The following is a 17,389-nucleotide window of genomic DNA, read 5'->3' as shown; positions in this document are numbered from 1 at the left end:
CAGAGGGAGGCCCCAGCCGAGGAAAGAGATCTGACCCCATTCTCTGCTTGGAAAAGCGTCTGACCCTCAGAGAATTAGAGGTGGATGAGCGAGAGGTCGAGAAGCAAGATCTTTAGGAAGAGAAAGTTGGAGGTAGTGCAGTCCCAGGCGGCAGAAAGCCTTTTGGATGACGCTAAGGGTCTTGAATTTGATTCTTGCAGTCATAGGGAGCCAGTGCAGAGATTTCAGAGCTGGAGAGATACGATACCTGGGCCTGAGGCCCAGGACAAGTCTCGCAGTCCTGTGCTGGATGTGTTGTAAAGATCAAAGAGTAGAGACAGGCATATTTAGAAAGAGGATGTTGCAATAGTCCAGCCTGAAGAGGACCAGGGCTCTAGAGACAGTGAGCTTCTGGAGGAAAGTGAGGAAAAGCAGAATACCTCAGAGGAGGTGCAGCTGAAAGTGTGATGTCTTAGAGATGTCAGAGATGTGAGGAGAGAAAGAGAGGGTGGAGTTGAAGATGACACCTAGGTTCTTAGCCTTACAGGATGGAGCAGGAAGAGGTCCCTCGGTGGGCGGCCAGAGAGAGAGAGGAAAGGCAGGAGCAGGTGTTCCGATGAAGAGGATCTTGGTCTTACTGGCATTAAGTCAGAGATCATTGGCAGCACACCATTCCTGAATTGCGGCCAGTCAGTCAGGTATGAGAGAAAGGGCAGAAGTGGCTGAAGAGAGCCTGAAGCATAGCTGGGTGTCATCCGCATAACACTGAATGTTAGAACAGAATGTAGCGATGCTGTGGGCCAGAGGTGCCAGGTAGTGGTTGAATAGCCAGGGAGAAAGGTTAGCCCCCTGGGGAACACCACAAGTAGAGCGAGATAGAAGAGAGGAAAGATCCCAGTTGTACCTGGCAGGGTCGGTCAGTGAGAAAGGAGGTCAACCAGGACAGGGCCTGACCAGTGATAGGAGGCGGTTGAGCAGGATGGCATGGTTGACCGTGTCAAAAGCAGAGGATATATTATGGAGAATGAGGAGTCAAGATTAGAGAGCAAGACTTCGCGGGTGTTCACGAGAGCAGTGTCCGTGCTTCTGGCAGCTCTGAAGTCAGACTGCTGGTCGTGGAGACAACCAACAGATTCAGTATGCAGATTAAACTGGGAGATTGGCCAGATTTTCCAGGAGTTTGCCCAGGAAAGGAGTGATGGAAATCGAGCAATAGTTAGCCAGAGAGGAAGGATTTAAGGGGGTGCACAAGGGAGCGCTTAAGAGGTGAGGGAAGGTTCCAGTGGCAAAGGAGTGATTGCAGAAATCAGACAAGGCTGGAGCCAGGGTGTCAATGTGCTCTTTGATGGTTCTGGATGAGCAGGGGAGAACCTGCTTTGACAAGACTTTCATAGAATGGACTTGTCTAGAAACATCGTCAGGGGTGAACAGGGGAAAGGAGTTGAAAGGAAGAGGGGAAGTGTCTGAAGACGGTACAGGGGTGGCAGAGTAGGAGAAAGAGGAGTTGGAGGAAGGGAGAGTGGACACGATGTCCTGAGTTTCAGTGGTAAAATAAGAAGCCAGGGCCATGCAGAGGGGCTGGGAGTGAACAGTAGAGGTAGAGACTGCAGCAGGATTGGCCAGCTCCTTGCAGATTTTGAAAAGTTTGGCCAAGTAGTTAGATGCCGCAGAGACGCAGGCTTGGATGTAGGCTCTCTTCTTGAAAGAAGTCTGTACTACCTTTGGAGCAGTCGGCAGTCGAGTTTGTCAGAGGGTGCGCCTGATGCCCTCCACTTCCTCTCAGTTGAAGACCACCAATTGCCGCCCAGACGTCCAATCTAAAGTCATAGACATGCCTTTTGACGGCTTCAACTTCTTTGGCAAGATGGTCGGCAAGACCCTTCAGGCCATAAAAACGGACACAGACACTGCCTGCTCCCTAGGAACCCTCCATCAGAGGAGGCAGTCATTTAGTTCTGGGAAGGAGAGACTCTCTTCAGCACTCCAGTGGGGGGGTCGGTTGTCTCGTTTGGTCGACCAGTGGTGAATCATCACCACCGACAGGTGCATGCTCAGCATCGTGCAAGGAGGGCACACCCTAATTTATGGACAAATGCCCTTAAATCCCGCTCATACGTAAAAGGGAACTAATCTGTCCCTCCTCCTAAAGGAGGTTCGATCCCTGCTTTAAAAGGGGGCTATAGAATCTGTTCCACTGCATCTCTGTGACTCCTGAGTGTACTCCAGGTACTTCCTGGTCAGAAAAAAGTCTGGTGGTTGCAAACCTATTCTGGATCTTAGGAAGCTCAATATGTTCTTTCAATCACAAAGATTATGCATGGTCAGGTTGCAGTAGGTTCTCGAGCAACTGGAGCAAGGGGATTTTCTTGCTTTTCTAGATCTGGAAGACACATGCTTCCATATTCCCATCCACTGGAAGCACAGATGTTTCCTTCACTTCATAGTGCAGGAGAAGCACTACCAGTTCAAGGCTCTATCCTTCAGACTACAGTCTGCTCCAAGTGTGTTCACCAAATGCCTCGCTCCAGTTGCCGCCCATCTGCGTTGCACAGGTATACACGTCTACCCTTATCTGGAAGACTGGTTGATCCAGGTGCAGTCTCACTAGATGGTCCTGCACCATACCATGGAGACTATTGGATGTCTTACGTCTCTGGGATTCTCCATAAACTTACCCAATCCCTGTCCATCGCCGTCTCAGAACACGCTCTTCCTGGGTTCCCAGCTGGACACCTTGCAGTGCCTTGCTACTCCATCAGAGGACAGAATCAATGCCACGATCTGCAAGATTCAGCAGCTGTCTGCTCTCAAGGTAACAACAGTTTGCTTGATCAGGTCTCTGCTAGGGATGATGTCCTCCTGCATCCCTCTGGTGCCTCACTGCATGCTGTACATGAGGCCACTCCAAGAGTTCCTAGATACCAGATGGAAGCAAGTGTCTCAGTGATCACTTCAGTGGTGGAAGCATCAGCAGCACCTAACGCAGGGTGCCCCCTTTTGCCCTCAGACTCCTCAAGCGACTGTCACAATCGACGCCTCCCTGGAAGGGTGGGCGGCATACACAGGACAACTCCATGGCAGAGGTCTCTGGTCACAGGAGGACAAGTTACTTCACATCAATGTGTTAGAACTCTGGGGGGTGGTCTGGCCTCAAGTCTTTTCAACCCCAGCTACAGGGGAAAGTGGTCTGCATCATTACAGACAACACGACCACCATGTTCTACATTAAGAAGCAGGGGTGGACTCGCTCTCCCATTCTCGCCAAGGAAGCTCAAGGGCTGTAGCACTGGGCCATAGCTCAGGGGATGTTCTTCATTCCACTTCACCTGGCCGGGATCCACAACACCATCACGGATTCCCTCAGCATCTGGCTGCGATCCTGCCACAAGTGGGAGCTCCATCAGGAACAAATTCGTGGACTATTCTCGAGTTTGAGCCAGCCTCCGATCGATATATTCACCATGGCAGCCAACTCCAAGTGCAGCCAGTTTGCCAGCATGTTTCCTCAAACCAGGATCCATGGGGGCGACACTTTCTTCATCCATTGGGAGGGTCTATTTCTTTTATGCGTTCCCTCAGGGTCCTCTTCTTGTACGACTACTCAATGCACTCAAACGGAGCCGGTGCAAGATGATTCTAATTGCCCCGGCGTGGCCATGTCAAATCTATTACCCCGACCAGCTGCATTTGTCGGTGCCATCGTCCATCCAGCTTCCTCCTCTTCCAGACCTACTATCCAGGCAAGGCAGAGCCATCCTGCATCATGACCCAGCGTCCCTAACATTGAGGGCCTGTTTTATGCAGCCTTAGAATGTGGAAACTTCCAGTTATCCTTAGAATGCTGTGAGATTCTGGCAAAGGCTAGAGCTCCTTCAACTCTGTCCTGCTACACACATAAGTGTAAAAGGTTTTCTATATGGTGTCATTCTCATAGACTCGACCCTCGTATGAAAGCTAGACAGATCCTGCAGTATCGCGTGTCATTGGCAAAAGCAGGCCTAGCACACGGCTCAATAAAGGTTCACTTGTCGGCTGTCTCGCGTTAGACTGGGGCAGCTGGCAAGACTTCTCTTTGGTCACATATGCTTGTTTACAGAGTTTCTCAAGGGCCTTTTCAGAACGTTCCCACCAATTAAAGCGCCTGCTTCAGCTTGGGAACTCAATGTGGTTCTCTTCAAGTTAATGAGCCCTCCTTTTGAGCCTCTTCACCATGCTCCATTAAAATGTCTCCCATGGAAGACTGTGTTTTTGGTCACTATTACTTCTGCTAGAGATGTTGGGGAATTACAGGCTCTCTCTTGCAAGCCACCATATTTGACTTTTCACCACTCTATGGTGACACTATGTACCACCTTTCTTTCATGCCAAAGGTCCCATCAGATTTTCATCTCAGCGAGCCCATAAACCTACCAGTTTTCTTTGGCTCTCCTACCTCTCCTGCAGGGAGGATTTTGCATTCACTGGACGTTGCTCATGCATTGAAGTGCACAAAAGACTTTTGCAAGACTTCAGTTGTTTGTGGCGTTTGGACCTGACGATAAAGGGAAAGCTCGATCGAAAGCTTCCATCTCTGGGTGGCTATTCGCTGCATCTCGCATTGTCACCGGTTTGCGGACAGGCCTCTGCGAGGCAGGCCAAGGGTGCATTTCATCAGAGGTGTAGCTGCAACTATAGCATTCCTGTCTGGTGTTCCCTCCCTTGCTATGCAACCTGCTTGAGGTGCGTGTTCCAGATGTGAGTTTGCATTGCTTCTGTTGAGCTGTTCCGCCTCACATGGTTGTTTGTACTGCTGTATAATCATATTCGTGAGTATGTGAATCCATGTAAGATCCAATGCTGGAGAAAGGAACAAGTTACTTACCTGTAACTCTTACATGGATTCACATGCGATCCTCCGTCCTATCCCGCTATGGGTTCCAATGGTTCCTACTGCCATGGTTATGTGCGCTCTTAAATCTGAAGGTCGCCACCAGGGGTGGAGCTAAAGAGGACAAACATCATTAGTTAGAGCAGTCCGACCCAAAGTGACAGCAATGTGCTATATAAATGACAAGCCGTTTTTTAGGCTGTAAAGCAAAACTGCTTTAATATTACAGAAGTTTCCCAGCTATATGACTGGGAATATTCACGAGCATGTGAATCCATGTAAGATACCAATGCTGGAGAACAGGAGTTGCAGGTAAGTAACTTGTTCCTTGCTGACACTAATGAACCATAGTGCACTGTACATGGTTCATTAGCCAACTGATCAGTGTATCCACCAAGATGTGTGTCTTTCAGCCATCCTTGGATGACCTCCTGTTGAGATGGATTGATGTGGAGTTATTTTGTGTTTAGAATGCTGAAGTGCCGGTTTTGGTTTAGAGTACAAGATCAGCAGGTCTTAAGGCATAGGGGACAGAGTACAGTATGAGAAGTTCAGGGGTCAAAGTCTAAAGGGCATTGCAAGCCTGGGCATGAGGTAAAAAGAGTACAGTAAGCCGCGTTCAGGGTAAGAGAATACTAATTGTATTGGTTTGGGTACAGTGATTTACAGACAGTTATTTGCAGTCGGGCAATGGGTCAGGGTAAAAGAAATTAGATTTATAGGCCATTTAGTAGGGAGGTCAGGGTTCTGTAGTTCTTCAGGTCACGGGTATAGTCCAGTAAAGTCACGAGTCAGTGACTGGGGGTGGCATGGTTCAGTGTGGAGTGATGTTTGTTGAGTATTGATATCTTATTTTTGCAGTGTTCCTATGGGTTTATATATGAGCGGCAGCAAATTGAGGCACAATGCCCACAATGTCTGAAGAGCTTCTGCATCAAGTGCAAACGTCCGGTGAGTAAATTGCTACTCTTTGTAGAAGCCTGGCTGTGTATGTAATAAATGAAATAGGAGTGCTGGTTTTGGGCCACAGTTAATGGTGTAGTAGTGCTGGATGTGAGCTTTCATGGAAAGGGATAGTACCGACTTTAGACGGGATGGTAGCGAGTGGTGTAGGCAGGTTGGCTGTGAGGGACTGTAGATTATGGTATGGGGTGCTGGATATAAGGTGCTTTAGTGAATGGTCTAGAGGTGCTCACTGTGGAGGAGCTGTAGTGAATGGTTTAGTACTGGCTGTGTGATGTCTGAAGGGCTTACTGTACTGAGCCATTGAGATGGTATCCAATTGATGTCTATTAGAAGCTGGAGGGAATGGTAGCAGTACTGGATGTGTGGAGGTTATAGTCAGTGGTGTAGGAGTGCTTGGTAGGAGCACTGGCTATGGTGTAGTAAGTGGCTTCTTGCATCTATAGGTAAAGGAGTAGTGTTTGAGTGAGGTGTCAAAAGTGGTGTAGGAGTAGTGACCGGGGGAGCTGAAGAGAATGGTGTACTATTTATTTTTGTTCTTAAGCTTGTTTTTAGAATTGTATAGGAAGTGGTTTAGAAACTCAAATGTGGAAGCTTTGAATTATGACAAAGGAGAGTTGGTTGTGAGGAAGCTTCAGTTTATTCATGCTTGTTGCAAGGACATTTTAGCTTATGTTGGTGGACCATTGAATATGAGGGAGTTATAATTATGGTGCATTAGTGCTGTTGAGTGGGCAGGGATTACAATGTAGTTGTAGGTTATACAGCAATGGAGCTTTATACGCCACGGCTAAAAGTTGCTAAACTTTATTGTAAGGAAACGGAGAGTAAAAGGGGAGTCCTTGTCTTGTACTCCTGCACGTTTCTATATAATTTGTTGCTTTAACTATCTGTTACATGTGCAATTTTGTCAGAAAGCCTTTCTTTCAGGCACCAGCACTGTAGCCTTTCTGTTTTTTAGTTATTAGTTTATTTGTGTGACAGTTAAAAACAAACCTCGCAAAAAATACATAATTAACCACATCTTTTAAAAACACGAGGCAACATAGAATATAAAAAATACATATCTAAAATATCACGAAAATATTAACATGGTAATTTTCATGTCATTCCCTTATTTACAAAGGCAACTCTAAGGGGTATCATCCCTCTAATTAATTGATTATATTAATTAAATGAACATGAGGGTTGTCAAAATAAGAGAAACTTGTTTACCAGCTAAAATACACCTCCGGAAAACTTCACTGTCAAATGAAGTGAAGTTCGAAACACATTTCCTGAAATATTGTCTCTTAGCGGATTCAAGTACAGATATTGGTGGAATAAAGAGACAAAGTACAAATCTGACAAAAACAACAGTCCATGTGAAGAACCTTGGCTCTTAGTCCCATAAATTAATATTTGGGCAATAGATTGAAGTCTTAAAAAATAATTTCTATAGGTGGCATTCTGGAATATAATTCTGGAATTCTATTAAATGTTGGGGCGGTACCCCCAACTTGCATTCCTCGATGACCAAATCATGACATAATTTATAACCTTAAATTGACTCTAGCATACTCTGACACCCACAACTTTTATTTGTCAGTTCCTGATGATTAATAATGGTATGTGGGGTACCTCCCATAGATTTTATAAGATCTTTATATCGAGGTATACATTTATAGATTTCACAACCCAAGGCAGTAATTCCAATTCACATGTAATATTTAAGACATGTACGCAATTAGGTAGAGAGAGCATGTGTCGCCATAAAAGGCCCTTCTGTTTGTTTAAAACATGGCCTTCTCCAAGCTCCATTATTCCTAAACTATAGACTCTCATCGGGACCACCTTAGCCTTGTAATATTGAATCATCTGCAAAAATGAGAAGCAATCAAATTTCATATTTATCTTCTTCAGCTGTGCTGCAAAAAAAAATTACTTTTGGCCCCAATCTAGAACATTCTAATTGGGTTGTCGGTTTATTAGCAATAGAAAAAAATAAATGTTCATTGACAGATCACATCCAATTTGTTGTTACAAATATTTAAAAACGAGACACTTCTTTCACCAGTAATGCATATTATTTTGTATTTATCCCTATTAAAGGTTAAATCATTAACCACTGCATACTGATAAAACTTTATAATAGAATATTGTAGGCCAACAGGGGTGTCATTTAAGATCACTGTCATCAACACATGCCAATTAGTTAACAATGATCTGGCCTAAATAGGGGCAGAAGGAATGGACAGCCTCAGATATATCGCCCAAGTCAGAGATGTAATGATTATACACAAAGGGATCAAATCAGCATCCCTGCCTGAGTGCCCTGTAAGTCTTAATTTTTGATGATAGATCTACTATCCAAACAAATCTGGATTTCTGATTCAGAGTGTAACATGATTATTATGCCTTAGGAGACCCATAGGTGGACTCAATTTGATCAATGTAGCCCCAATATTGATCTATCTGCACTGTCAAATGCTGATATCAGATCGATACAGGTGATACTTGAGTTGGACAACCCTGTTCTAGAGGATTTAGATTCATGAATTACATTTTCTATGTCATTGTTAGATGACAGTAATTACCATGGAACTGTCAGCAGATAATATTGGAGAATCAGCATATCTGATGATCGATCTGAGTGCTTTTGTAAGTGGATTATCCAGAAAGATTCATATATCACATTCGTTTGGCCATCTTGCTGGCTCTCGCCCTGTTGCAGCTCCAAAAAGTTGGCCTTATCATTTTGATATATTTTATACTTGGATCTTCGAAGTCAGTTCTTATAGATCTGTTTTACCTTCCTTTGAGCAAACATTTGGACATCTTCTGAAATTATATCCTGCTTAATTCTCCTAAGAGTCTGTTAGGCAGGATTGTGTGCAGTGCCCTTTGGGTGCACTACAACAACCCGGACCACCTGGCAATAGGAACCCAACCTTTGGTATAAATCTGTACTAAACAGGTTGGTAATGTGGCTGAGCAGCTAGGCTTATCTCAAGAGGGGTCCACTTGAGCAGTATGGGAGCTACACAGAGGTTTACAGTGACAAGTATTCAAATAAACTCTTATACTCAAGGTTTCTTGATTAAACAATTATTCATTTATTTAACAGTCAGTTGAATAAGCTTTCTGTAGAAGGGAGCAATATAACGGAGCAATATAACAGTAACACACAAATACACTCCAAAATACACACTCTTGGGTTCTCTAAATCAGCAAGTACCCATTTGGGGTGGCACACAGATTATTCCTACACCCTGAGGTGACTTAAATAACTAGGACACTGTGGACATTAATATATCACTGGTACATTTAGTGCAATACTGAGTTTGGTGTCAAAGAAAAGGGTTTAAGAATAAAACAAAGGTTACACAAATATTCTGAACAGGTAAGTACTTTTTAACCCTCCAATGCAAAGTAAATGCACCCTTTCCTGGAGGAAAGGTGAAACACCAATTCAGAGGTAATAAGTGTCTTTCAGGGAGCCAGGCCAGCCAATGTTAAGTTAGCAAACGTCTAGGTAAATTGAAGCACTTCTTGTAGCTAAGTAAAAGTCTTTGTAGAAAAAGTGGAATCAATGTAGGGCCACAAGTTGGGAGGCTTATGAGGTGCAAAGCTGTAAGCAACTCTGCAAGGTTAACCAAGACAGGTCTCAACTGAGATCAAGTAAGGCTACACCACAAGAGGTAAGTCCTCTTAAACTTTACAATACCTTTGGTTAGAAGAAATGTTTCCAGCTGGCTTCTGTTCCTGTGCAGCTCTGCAGATCCTGTTGTTCCTGTGCCTCAGTCATGGGGACAAGAGGGACGACTTCTGGGGATTCCTGCACTACGACGGGACGGTCAGCAGCAGCCAAGGACAAACTTCAATTCAGCGCCACTTCGCGGTTTCAGCTCCTCGCATCTCTGCAAGTAGCAATACTGTGGTCTCTCGGATACCACTCTGGACTTTCCTCGCATCTGGGGTCCAGCACTTTGTTGAGGTGGCTCAGGCTTGGTCAGTCCTGCTTGCTGGGAGTCCGGATGATCTTCCACAAGCTCGGGTCCGACTTAAAAGTGATGCCCTCCATTTGGTGTTCCTCTTCCTGGCACTTCGGTTCCAGCAGCAGCAGTGGAAGTACAGCCAGCTCCGAGAGGATTTCCAAACAAGTTCACTTTGGAGTTGATTGGTCCCACCAACTCAAGGAGAGAAGTCATCCTTGCAGGGCTTCTCTAGTCGAGGCGAATTGGGAGCTTCAGCACAGCAGCAGGACTTCATCAGGCAAACCAACGGTCCAGGACTTGCAGCAGGCCTCTCTTCCAAGTTCTTCGGATTCCTTCGCCCAGTGGTCGACTCTGCCTTCCACACCAAAAAGCCTCACCTTTTATGCAGGCTTCTCCCATTCATTCCAGCCTAGCTGTCAATCACACAGCAGGGTGGCTGTCCTTGCCGGACAGTCAGCTGGCCAATCACCTTTGGGTGCATTCCTGTAACCAAGGGGATTAAGCACAGGGAGTTTCGGGCACCTCCCTCACTTTCTGCCCCTGCCAGTGAGTCTGGAGCCAGAGGCGGGCTTCACTCGTGAATCCCTCCAAAGACAAAACAAGCAAAGGGACCACACATGGTTTAGCGCGCAGAGTAAATCTCAAGAAGGACCTTTGCAACAAGAAATGGCAAAAAAAAGACGACCAGGGCCATTTTGACAAAATGGGCACCAATGGGTGCCTTACTGCAGCTGCGAACACAGCCCGTGGTAAAAACACACAATGGTAGTAAAAAGTAAACCACTGCCACCATTAATTGTAGAAAGGGTAACATAAAATTGTTACAGGAGAAACTAGACAAAGGGGATAACTAAGTAACTCCTCCAGCACCCTATTGTGTGTGCTGGGTCTAGAAGGTTACAAACTGTAAGTAAAATCAATTTCACTTCACTGCTCTTGGAAACAGTAGTTTATCCAAGAGAAGGTATTTAAACCTTTGGGAAATCCAAGAGACTTCCCTGTGCCACTTCACTGAAGGTGCTGTGTGCCACAATGTAAAGATGATGCCTATGGAGTTTGTCAGACTCCACAACCAAAAAGAAACAGTTCAAACCACAGAAAAATACATGACAGGGTGGGAAAAAGGGTCTCCCTCTCTCCAGTTAAAAATGAAAAGTCCTTCAGTCCAGCAAAAGTACTGAGGGGCCCCTAAGGTATAAGGGAATTAGAACATTTCTGAGAATTCTCCCTAACAGAGTCTGCCTCAGTACTCACTTTTATCTTGAATAAGGAAGTCAAAAACATGAATTTCCTTTTAATTCCACAACGTGTAGAGTTGGGAGTAAATTTGTTACATTATAAAAAGGACAACAAATTGTCTGGTGAAAAACAATCAAGCTTTTCTTTTATACTTGGGTAGTCCTAAACCCAGTATAGTTTTCTATTACAATGACTGATGAGCAGCGATTCCCTACTAATTTTATTCCTACTCAAATTTACGGACAATTGAGTTAGCCCAGTGACTTTGGGTAAAACCAAAAGGAGGACATCAAAAGTTGTCTGCAATATATTGTGAGGACTGAAAGAGGAATTCATAACAGAAAACGAGAAACAAAAACAAAATCAACTGTTGACAAACTAGAATCATGACTCCGGTTTGTTCAGTAGGTATATCACCCTTAACATTCCCATTTAGCTTATTTAAGCCCGAACAGTACGACTCATCTCAAACCCCACTTACTGAATTTTGTTTTAGCAAAAGGATTGTTATTGGGTTACCCTTTATAGAGGTCTGGGCAACAAAGGTTACAATCGCCCCCAATCAATACCTGACGAGACTCATTGTCACCCAACCAGGAGTCTAATGCTTCACTGCTGGATGAGAGAATATCTTCCTTTCTAATCTTTGCCTGATTACAACATATATTGATTGTTAGCAAATCCTTAAGAGATGGAAGCTTAGATCCAGCAAATATAATTCCTTCACTGCCAAGTTATTTTGGATTGCAGTAGGAATCCTACTAGAGGCTCTGCCACAAGGTCCTTTAGGAGCAGGTTGGAGAAATGTTTTGTATAGCGCCTTTCACCATTGGTATGATCTAAATGGGCTCTGGTTTGAACACCCTCTGAGTCCATAGTCCAGGTCAGTGGAGAAAGTAGGGTGGTAAGCAGTGCATGTGTGCACTCAGTATGTGTACAGCTAGACTGAATTTTGTGATGGGCAGCTGCATTCTAATGCCAGTAGTAGTGTAGAGGTTGTGTGAGACCAGTAGTATGTGTGCAGGTAGGCCGAATTGTCTTGGGTAGCTGCATTCTAGCGGAGGTAGTGCTGGTATATAAGATCATGTGTGCAGCTATGCCGATTTATTTTGTTGTATAGCTGCGTTCTAAAGATTGTTGAGGTGTGCATGGTGGTGTATAATTATGTTTGCTGCAAGGCTGAAATTAATCATGGGGGATAGCCGCATTCTATTGTTAGGTGCAGAGGAGAGAGTCCGCATATTGGTAGGTATGTGCGAGTATCCGTGCAGTTGGAAGAGGTCCCTTCTAAGTGCAACACATTTCGTACCCCCCAAATCCATTAAGTGCAGTACATAGATAATTTCCAAAACATCTAACTGACAGTCTCATAGACTGTAATGAAAAAGCAGTGGAGAAAAAGCACCTAGATTAATTAAAAGTACATGTACACAGCAAGATACACAGAAGTGGGAGGAAATGCACCTAGATTCAAGAACACAGCAGTAGGGAAAATGTGCCTTGAATGTAAAGTTACATAGATTGAACATTGTAAAATAAAAAACATTTAACTACAACTTGAGCAGTGCAATGAATCCCAGTTACACACTAGGCTAGATGCAAGTATGTGTAAGGTAGTTTGTTAATAAGAGTATGCAAAACAGGGGGGGTCTGGGAAACTCTCTACCAGCACAAATAAAGCCCATTGACTTGTTCTTGGGTGGATGGCCCCTGGGAGAGTTTCAACCAAGTCTTTATCTTACTGTTCTTTTCACAGAGAAGAAATTTCCACACATATCAGTCTTTGTCCTGCCCAGGGGCATTCCAGCACCGAAATGCTAGGCAATTCTCCTCTGAACAAGAGTACCACAGCAACCCCATACACGTGTTTCAGCCTAGTTGGGCATCATCAGTGAGGTGAAGCTGTGTCCCTCCAAGAGCAGTGAGCAAGGGGTCCACGTCTGGAGTCCCCTGGTAACTTAAGGTGAGACCCAAAGTTACTTGGTTTCCCAGAACACCCCTCCCCCCACCCCCTGTTTTCCGGGCATTTCTTCATGTTGCTGCATAGATCATAGCTGAAAGCAGTGCTTAAGCTGTAAAGATGGACTCGCCAGAAACAAATCATGTACCATGCTCCAGCCTAATACAACTGCAGCACTAGGCGGAAGCATTTTGCGCTCCCAGTACATTTATAGGTGCTCCACCCGATTTAGTTCCTCCGCCCACTATAAAAACATTGCACCCTTCCAAATCACCAACGTTTGACCAAAACACACTGCTACAACTGCAGCACTTTGCTGGAGTTCTCTCTTTTCTTTCTTCCACCACCCCCTCAAGTAGGTGCAAAGGCATGTCTGTGTGATGGGTTCTGAGCCTCATCATGTTGCTTGTCTAGATGTCCTATAGTGAGAAGGAAGATGTGTAATGTCTTTTCAGTTTGACCTGAACAAGAAGGGGTTTGTAGAGGCCCCTAGCTCTATGTGACATTTAGGACAGCTTTGCAATTTATAGTGCAACATCTACTGGTGCTGTTAAACTGACATTATACTGAGATTTTGCACAATGGGTGTAGACTAAGATTGGCAAGATCAGAATACACTGGGTGTGCTAAACTAGACATGCACTACTGACATTTTGTAACAGCGAATATATAATAGGAGGAGTGCAAAACTAGCAGCTTTCTGTAATTGTCAAACCGGAACATTAGGGACCGGAAATAGACTAGCTCTATGCATACTATTACTGTACTTGAATTGTGTGACAGTGCCATATGAGTATACTAGAATTGTTTAATAGTACACTGGTTGTATAGCAGCATTTTGTTACAATCAATTGGTAGTTTAGTGAAAATGTGCACAGTTCGGTTAGAGAAGAAAATGTGAAAATACTTCAATTGTAAAATTGCTAATATAGGAGGGTAGTTCAGACACATATTATAATGGGGCTTTCCAATTTGGAGTAAACTGGGATTTTAGTAACTAAGCACATGCTGGGATTATCAAATGTATATCCAAGGATTGCCTAGGCTGGAAACATACTTTGATTTTGCAACTATGGCACATACTGGAATTAGGGAACAGTTGCTTGGCGAATACTGGGGTTTCACAAATTGGGCTGCAAAACTGGGAACATACTAAAATTGGGACTCTTGCAAAATCTTCAATTTGCAGTAGACTCGGATTGTACAAGCTGGAATATGCTGGGATTTTCAAAACTGGGAGTATATGTAATTAATTGTAGGACTGGGAATAAATGAGCATGCTGCAATTTTGTAACATACTGTTTTGGTTCAACTAGATATTAACAGGGATTTTGCAATCTGGGAATATTCAAACTAAGTGTAGACCGGGACTGTTCAACTGAAAATGTACTAGGGATAGTCTGTTGAACTAGGAACATACCGGGGTTGTGAAAACTAGAGCTGGCAAATGGGGAGTATATGGATGTTGCCAATTGTTGAGGAAAGTTGCCAAAACCGATATCTTTCCTCCATAGTTTCCATGGACCCCCACTCGTTTTGCTTTGATTTTTAACCTCTACTGACTTTTTGAGCGGATGTAAAGCCTTCATCTTCACTTCCCCTGCCTTTTGCTAATTTGTTGTGTGGAAGCTGATCAGTCTTTCAGACTATCGGTACTGGTAAACTGTTTCCCTTTTACCTTTTGTGACTTTTTAAAATTGCACACAGCATTTTACAATGCAGTGCAGTGGTGTAATGTGGGGGGCCCGCCACAAAGAATCACACTGACTCCTAAAGTCAAATTTCAAGGGTGTTAATTAAACTTAATTGTCAGAATGACTGGTTCCGTTCTTGATTCTTTGGGGTCTTAAGAGTTGGGGGATGATTGGCGCTAGAGCTGTCCCTTTCCTCTCTCAACTTTCCTGGGCCTGTCGCCTTCCAACCCAGACGTCCCTACCAGGCTGTTAGTCATACTAAACAACAAATATACAAAGAAACTGATTTGTGAGTTCCTTTTTCTTCCGAGACCCTCTGCTTGCCTCTTGCTTCTGGCCTTAGTTTCCTGCACGTTCGCAGCTCTGCAATCAGGCTCACATGTGGAAAACATAGTCTTCTGCATGTCTTCCGCTGCACAGCCTCTGCACTTCAGATTCTGGAAGAACAGGACTCTCTCAAAACTTGAAGGCGAAATCTGATGTTGCCACGTTTCGGCATCCCTCTGGTTCTTCCACTTTCTTGTGATTTGCCAACTTTGTGCTTCTTCTCTGCCTCTACTTCTACAGTCAGCCTTCCAGCTCTCGTTCCACCTCCTTCTACTCCTTCTCTCCTGAGGGGACCTTTTATGCCTCACGGGTTCAATACTTGTCTACAGGCCTCTTCAGCCCTCTTCCTCGTCTCAGTTCCTCTAGGATTCTGGGACTTGTAGTTTGTGTCAACAGTTAGTTTTTCACTTCTGCATTACTTACAAGGGTATATTTAATTCCCTTAAGGTGTTTTATAGAGGGGCTATGAGCTATTATGAGGAAGATGGTTTAATGAAGGCAACATTTCCAAAATCCTTAAGTAGTGTACCCTTGGGATTGAGGCAGGTATTTAGTTTGGGATACCAAAAAGGATCTCTTTCGATATAGTTTGCTCTAATTTTATAACCTTAGGTTTTACAACCCTAGATCTAACATTAGGTTGAGAGACATTAAAATTTCAATAAACCATGACCTCTTTAGGTACATTGGGAAGAATCTTCCTGTTGGAGGAAAAATATTGTTTTATTGCACAGAATCTCCTCACCATTCTGGGCCCTGTCTCCTCCTAGGTGAAACTCATGCAGTACACCACCCCCAGGGTTAGGATCAGGAAGCGTCTGCTTTCCCCTGGCTTGCTGGGAGGAGATTTTAGGCAGGGTTTCAGTGAGGGATCCGTAGGATTGACATTCTGCTGTGCTATCGGTTCCTCACGGGCTCTATGGGATCCCTCCTTGAGATATGCTGGAGTCCCTTCTCCCTGTTTAATGTGGGGTTTTCCACACCTCCCCACACTTTTTGCCTGTGGTCCAAAAAGGGTGAGTGATTCAGAACCTTCCAGGATGGATGTATTCCGGCAATCTCTCCCTTTCGATGTGCGGGGGCGATCTCTGTTTAGGGATTTGGTCTATCCCACGATGACACCACATGTGACGGGCCGCACTGACTCTTAAAGTCAAGTTCATGGGTGTTTATTAAACGTAATTATCAGAATGGCTGGTTCTGTTCTTTATTCTTTGGGGTCTAAGGAGCTGCGGATGATTGGGGCTAGGGACGTCCCTTTCCTCTCTCAACTTCCCAAGCTTGCGACCCACCTCCCAGCCCCATACATCCCTACCAGGCTGTTAGTCACTTCAGATCGGTAACACCCATCTGGCTGTCTTCTTCTCTACACTTTAGGTGTTTGCTCTAAAACGATGGCTACCTGACTCCCTAGGGAACTTTTAGCTTTTCCTGTCCTATCGTTGGTTAGCCTGCAGGAACAGGGAATGGTGTCTTTTTTCACCCTGCATCACGCACACTCCTTTCACAACCTCTCACACTTAAATCCTTTCTGTACTGAACCCTTAATCTTTTCTCCTCCCACCACGTAACTGTCCCTCCAATTCTTCACTCCTCCTTTCCACCTTCACCCTTCGATCTTACTTCCTTTACCACTCTTTTCTTTACTACCTCTTGTACTTCCAAGTATCCATCTACCTTGATTCTTTTCCCCTTCTCACTCTACTTTCCCACCTCTTGCTTTTCCCCTCGTCGTAATTTCTATCTCACTTAATGCCAATAGCCCCTCATACTCTTCCACTCATTGTCGCTCTTCCCACTCTACTAACACGACTACTGTTCCCACTCTGCTACTACCACTACCCCTCTCTACTACCTTTCCAGTTTCTCAGGGATATGATGCCTTGCTCTCATTCTACTACTAACCTCCCCTCTATCACCAATGTCCTGCGCTGGCTACTCCCACCACCTACCAACTCTACTCCCAACCACTGCTACCTCTGACACTACTACTATTCCACTCTGCCACTACTCCTACTCTAGCTCTACCTCCTAATACTAACTCTCCTCTCTCATCCCACAAACACTACAGAGACCCCCTCCTTAACAATAAGCCTCCACACTCCAAACGCTCTCGCCTCCAATAGTCTCTCACACGTCCTCACAGAACTAACCCACACTTGCACACTCACACCTCCTTAAATACCCCCCCCCCCCCAGGATTGGCTGCTTACCCTGGGCAATCACTTACCTGCCTCTAAGGGCTCTTACAGGGGAAGGTCATGGGAGGCTTTAAAATGGCTAGTAAGCCCTGCCGGTTTTCCAACATGGACCCTGCTGGGGTCCCAGGATGCTGGATTCCTTAAGGCCTGCAGGCACTTTTAAAATATTAATGTCCCGGGTG

General features: G+C 44.7%; 1 protein-coding gene across 6 annotated transcripts in view; it reads left to right on the top strand.

The window, feature by feature from the left end:
* RNF31 (ring finger protein 31) overlaps window positions 1-17,389 on the top strand; it is a 915,252-nt gene that overhangs the window by 503,371 nt on the left and 394,492 nt on the right. For all 6 annotated transcript variants that reach the window (XM_069633995.1, XM_069633999.1, XM_069633998.1 and 3 more), the window contains exon 15: window positions 5,708-5,797. In XM_069633995.1, the coding sequence (XP_069490096.1) occupies window positions 5,708-5,797 (90 nt within the window). The remainder of the gene's footprint in view (window positions 1-5,707; window positions 5,798-17,389) is intronic.

Source organism: Ambystoma mexicanum, chromosome 13 (genome assembly GCF_040938575.1).
Source record: "Ambystoma mexicanum isolate Mex_15411 chromosome 13, UKY_AmexF1_1, whole genome shotgun sequence".
NCBI classification, from domain to species: Eukaryota; Metazoa; Chordata; class Amphibia; order Caudata; family Ambystomatidae; genus Ambystoma; species Ambystoma mexicanum.
Note: the sequence above shows the minus strand (reverse complement) of the source record. Positions and strands in the feature narration are given on the sequence as shown.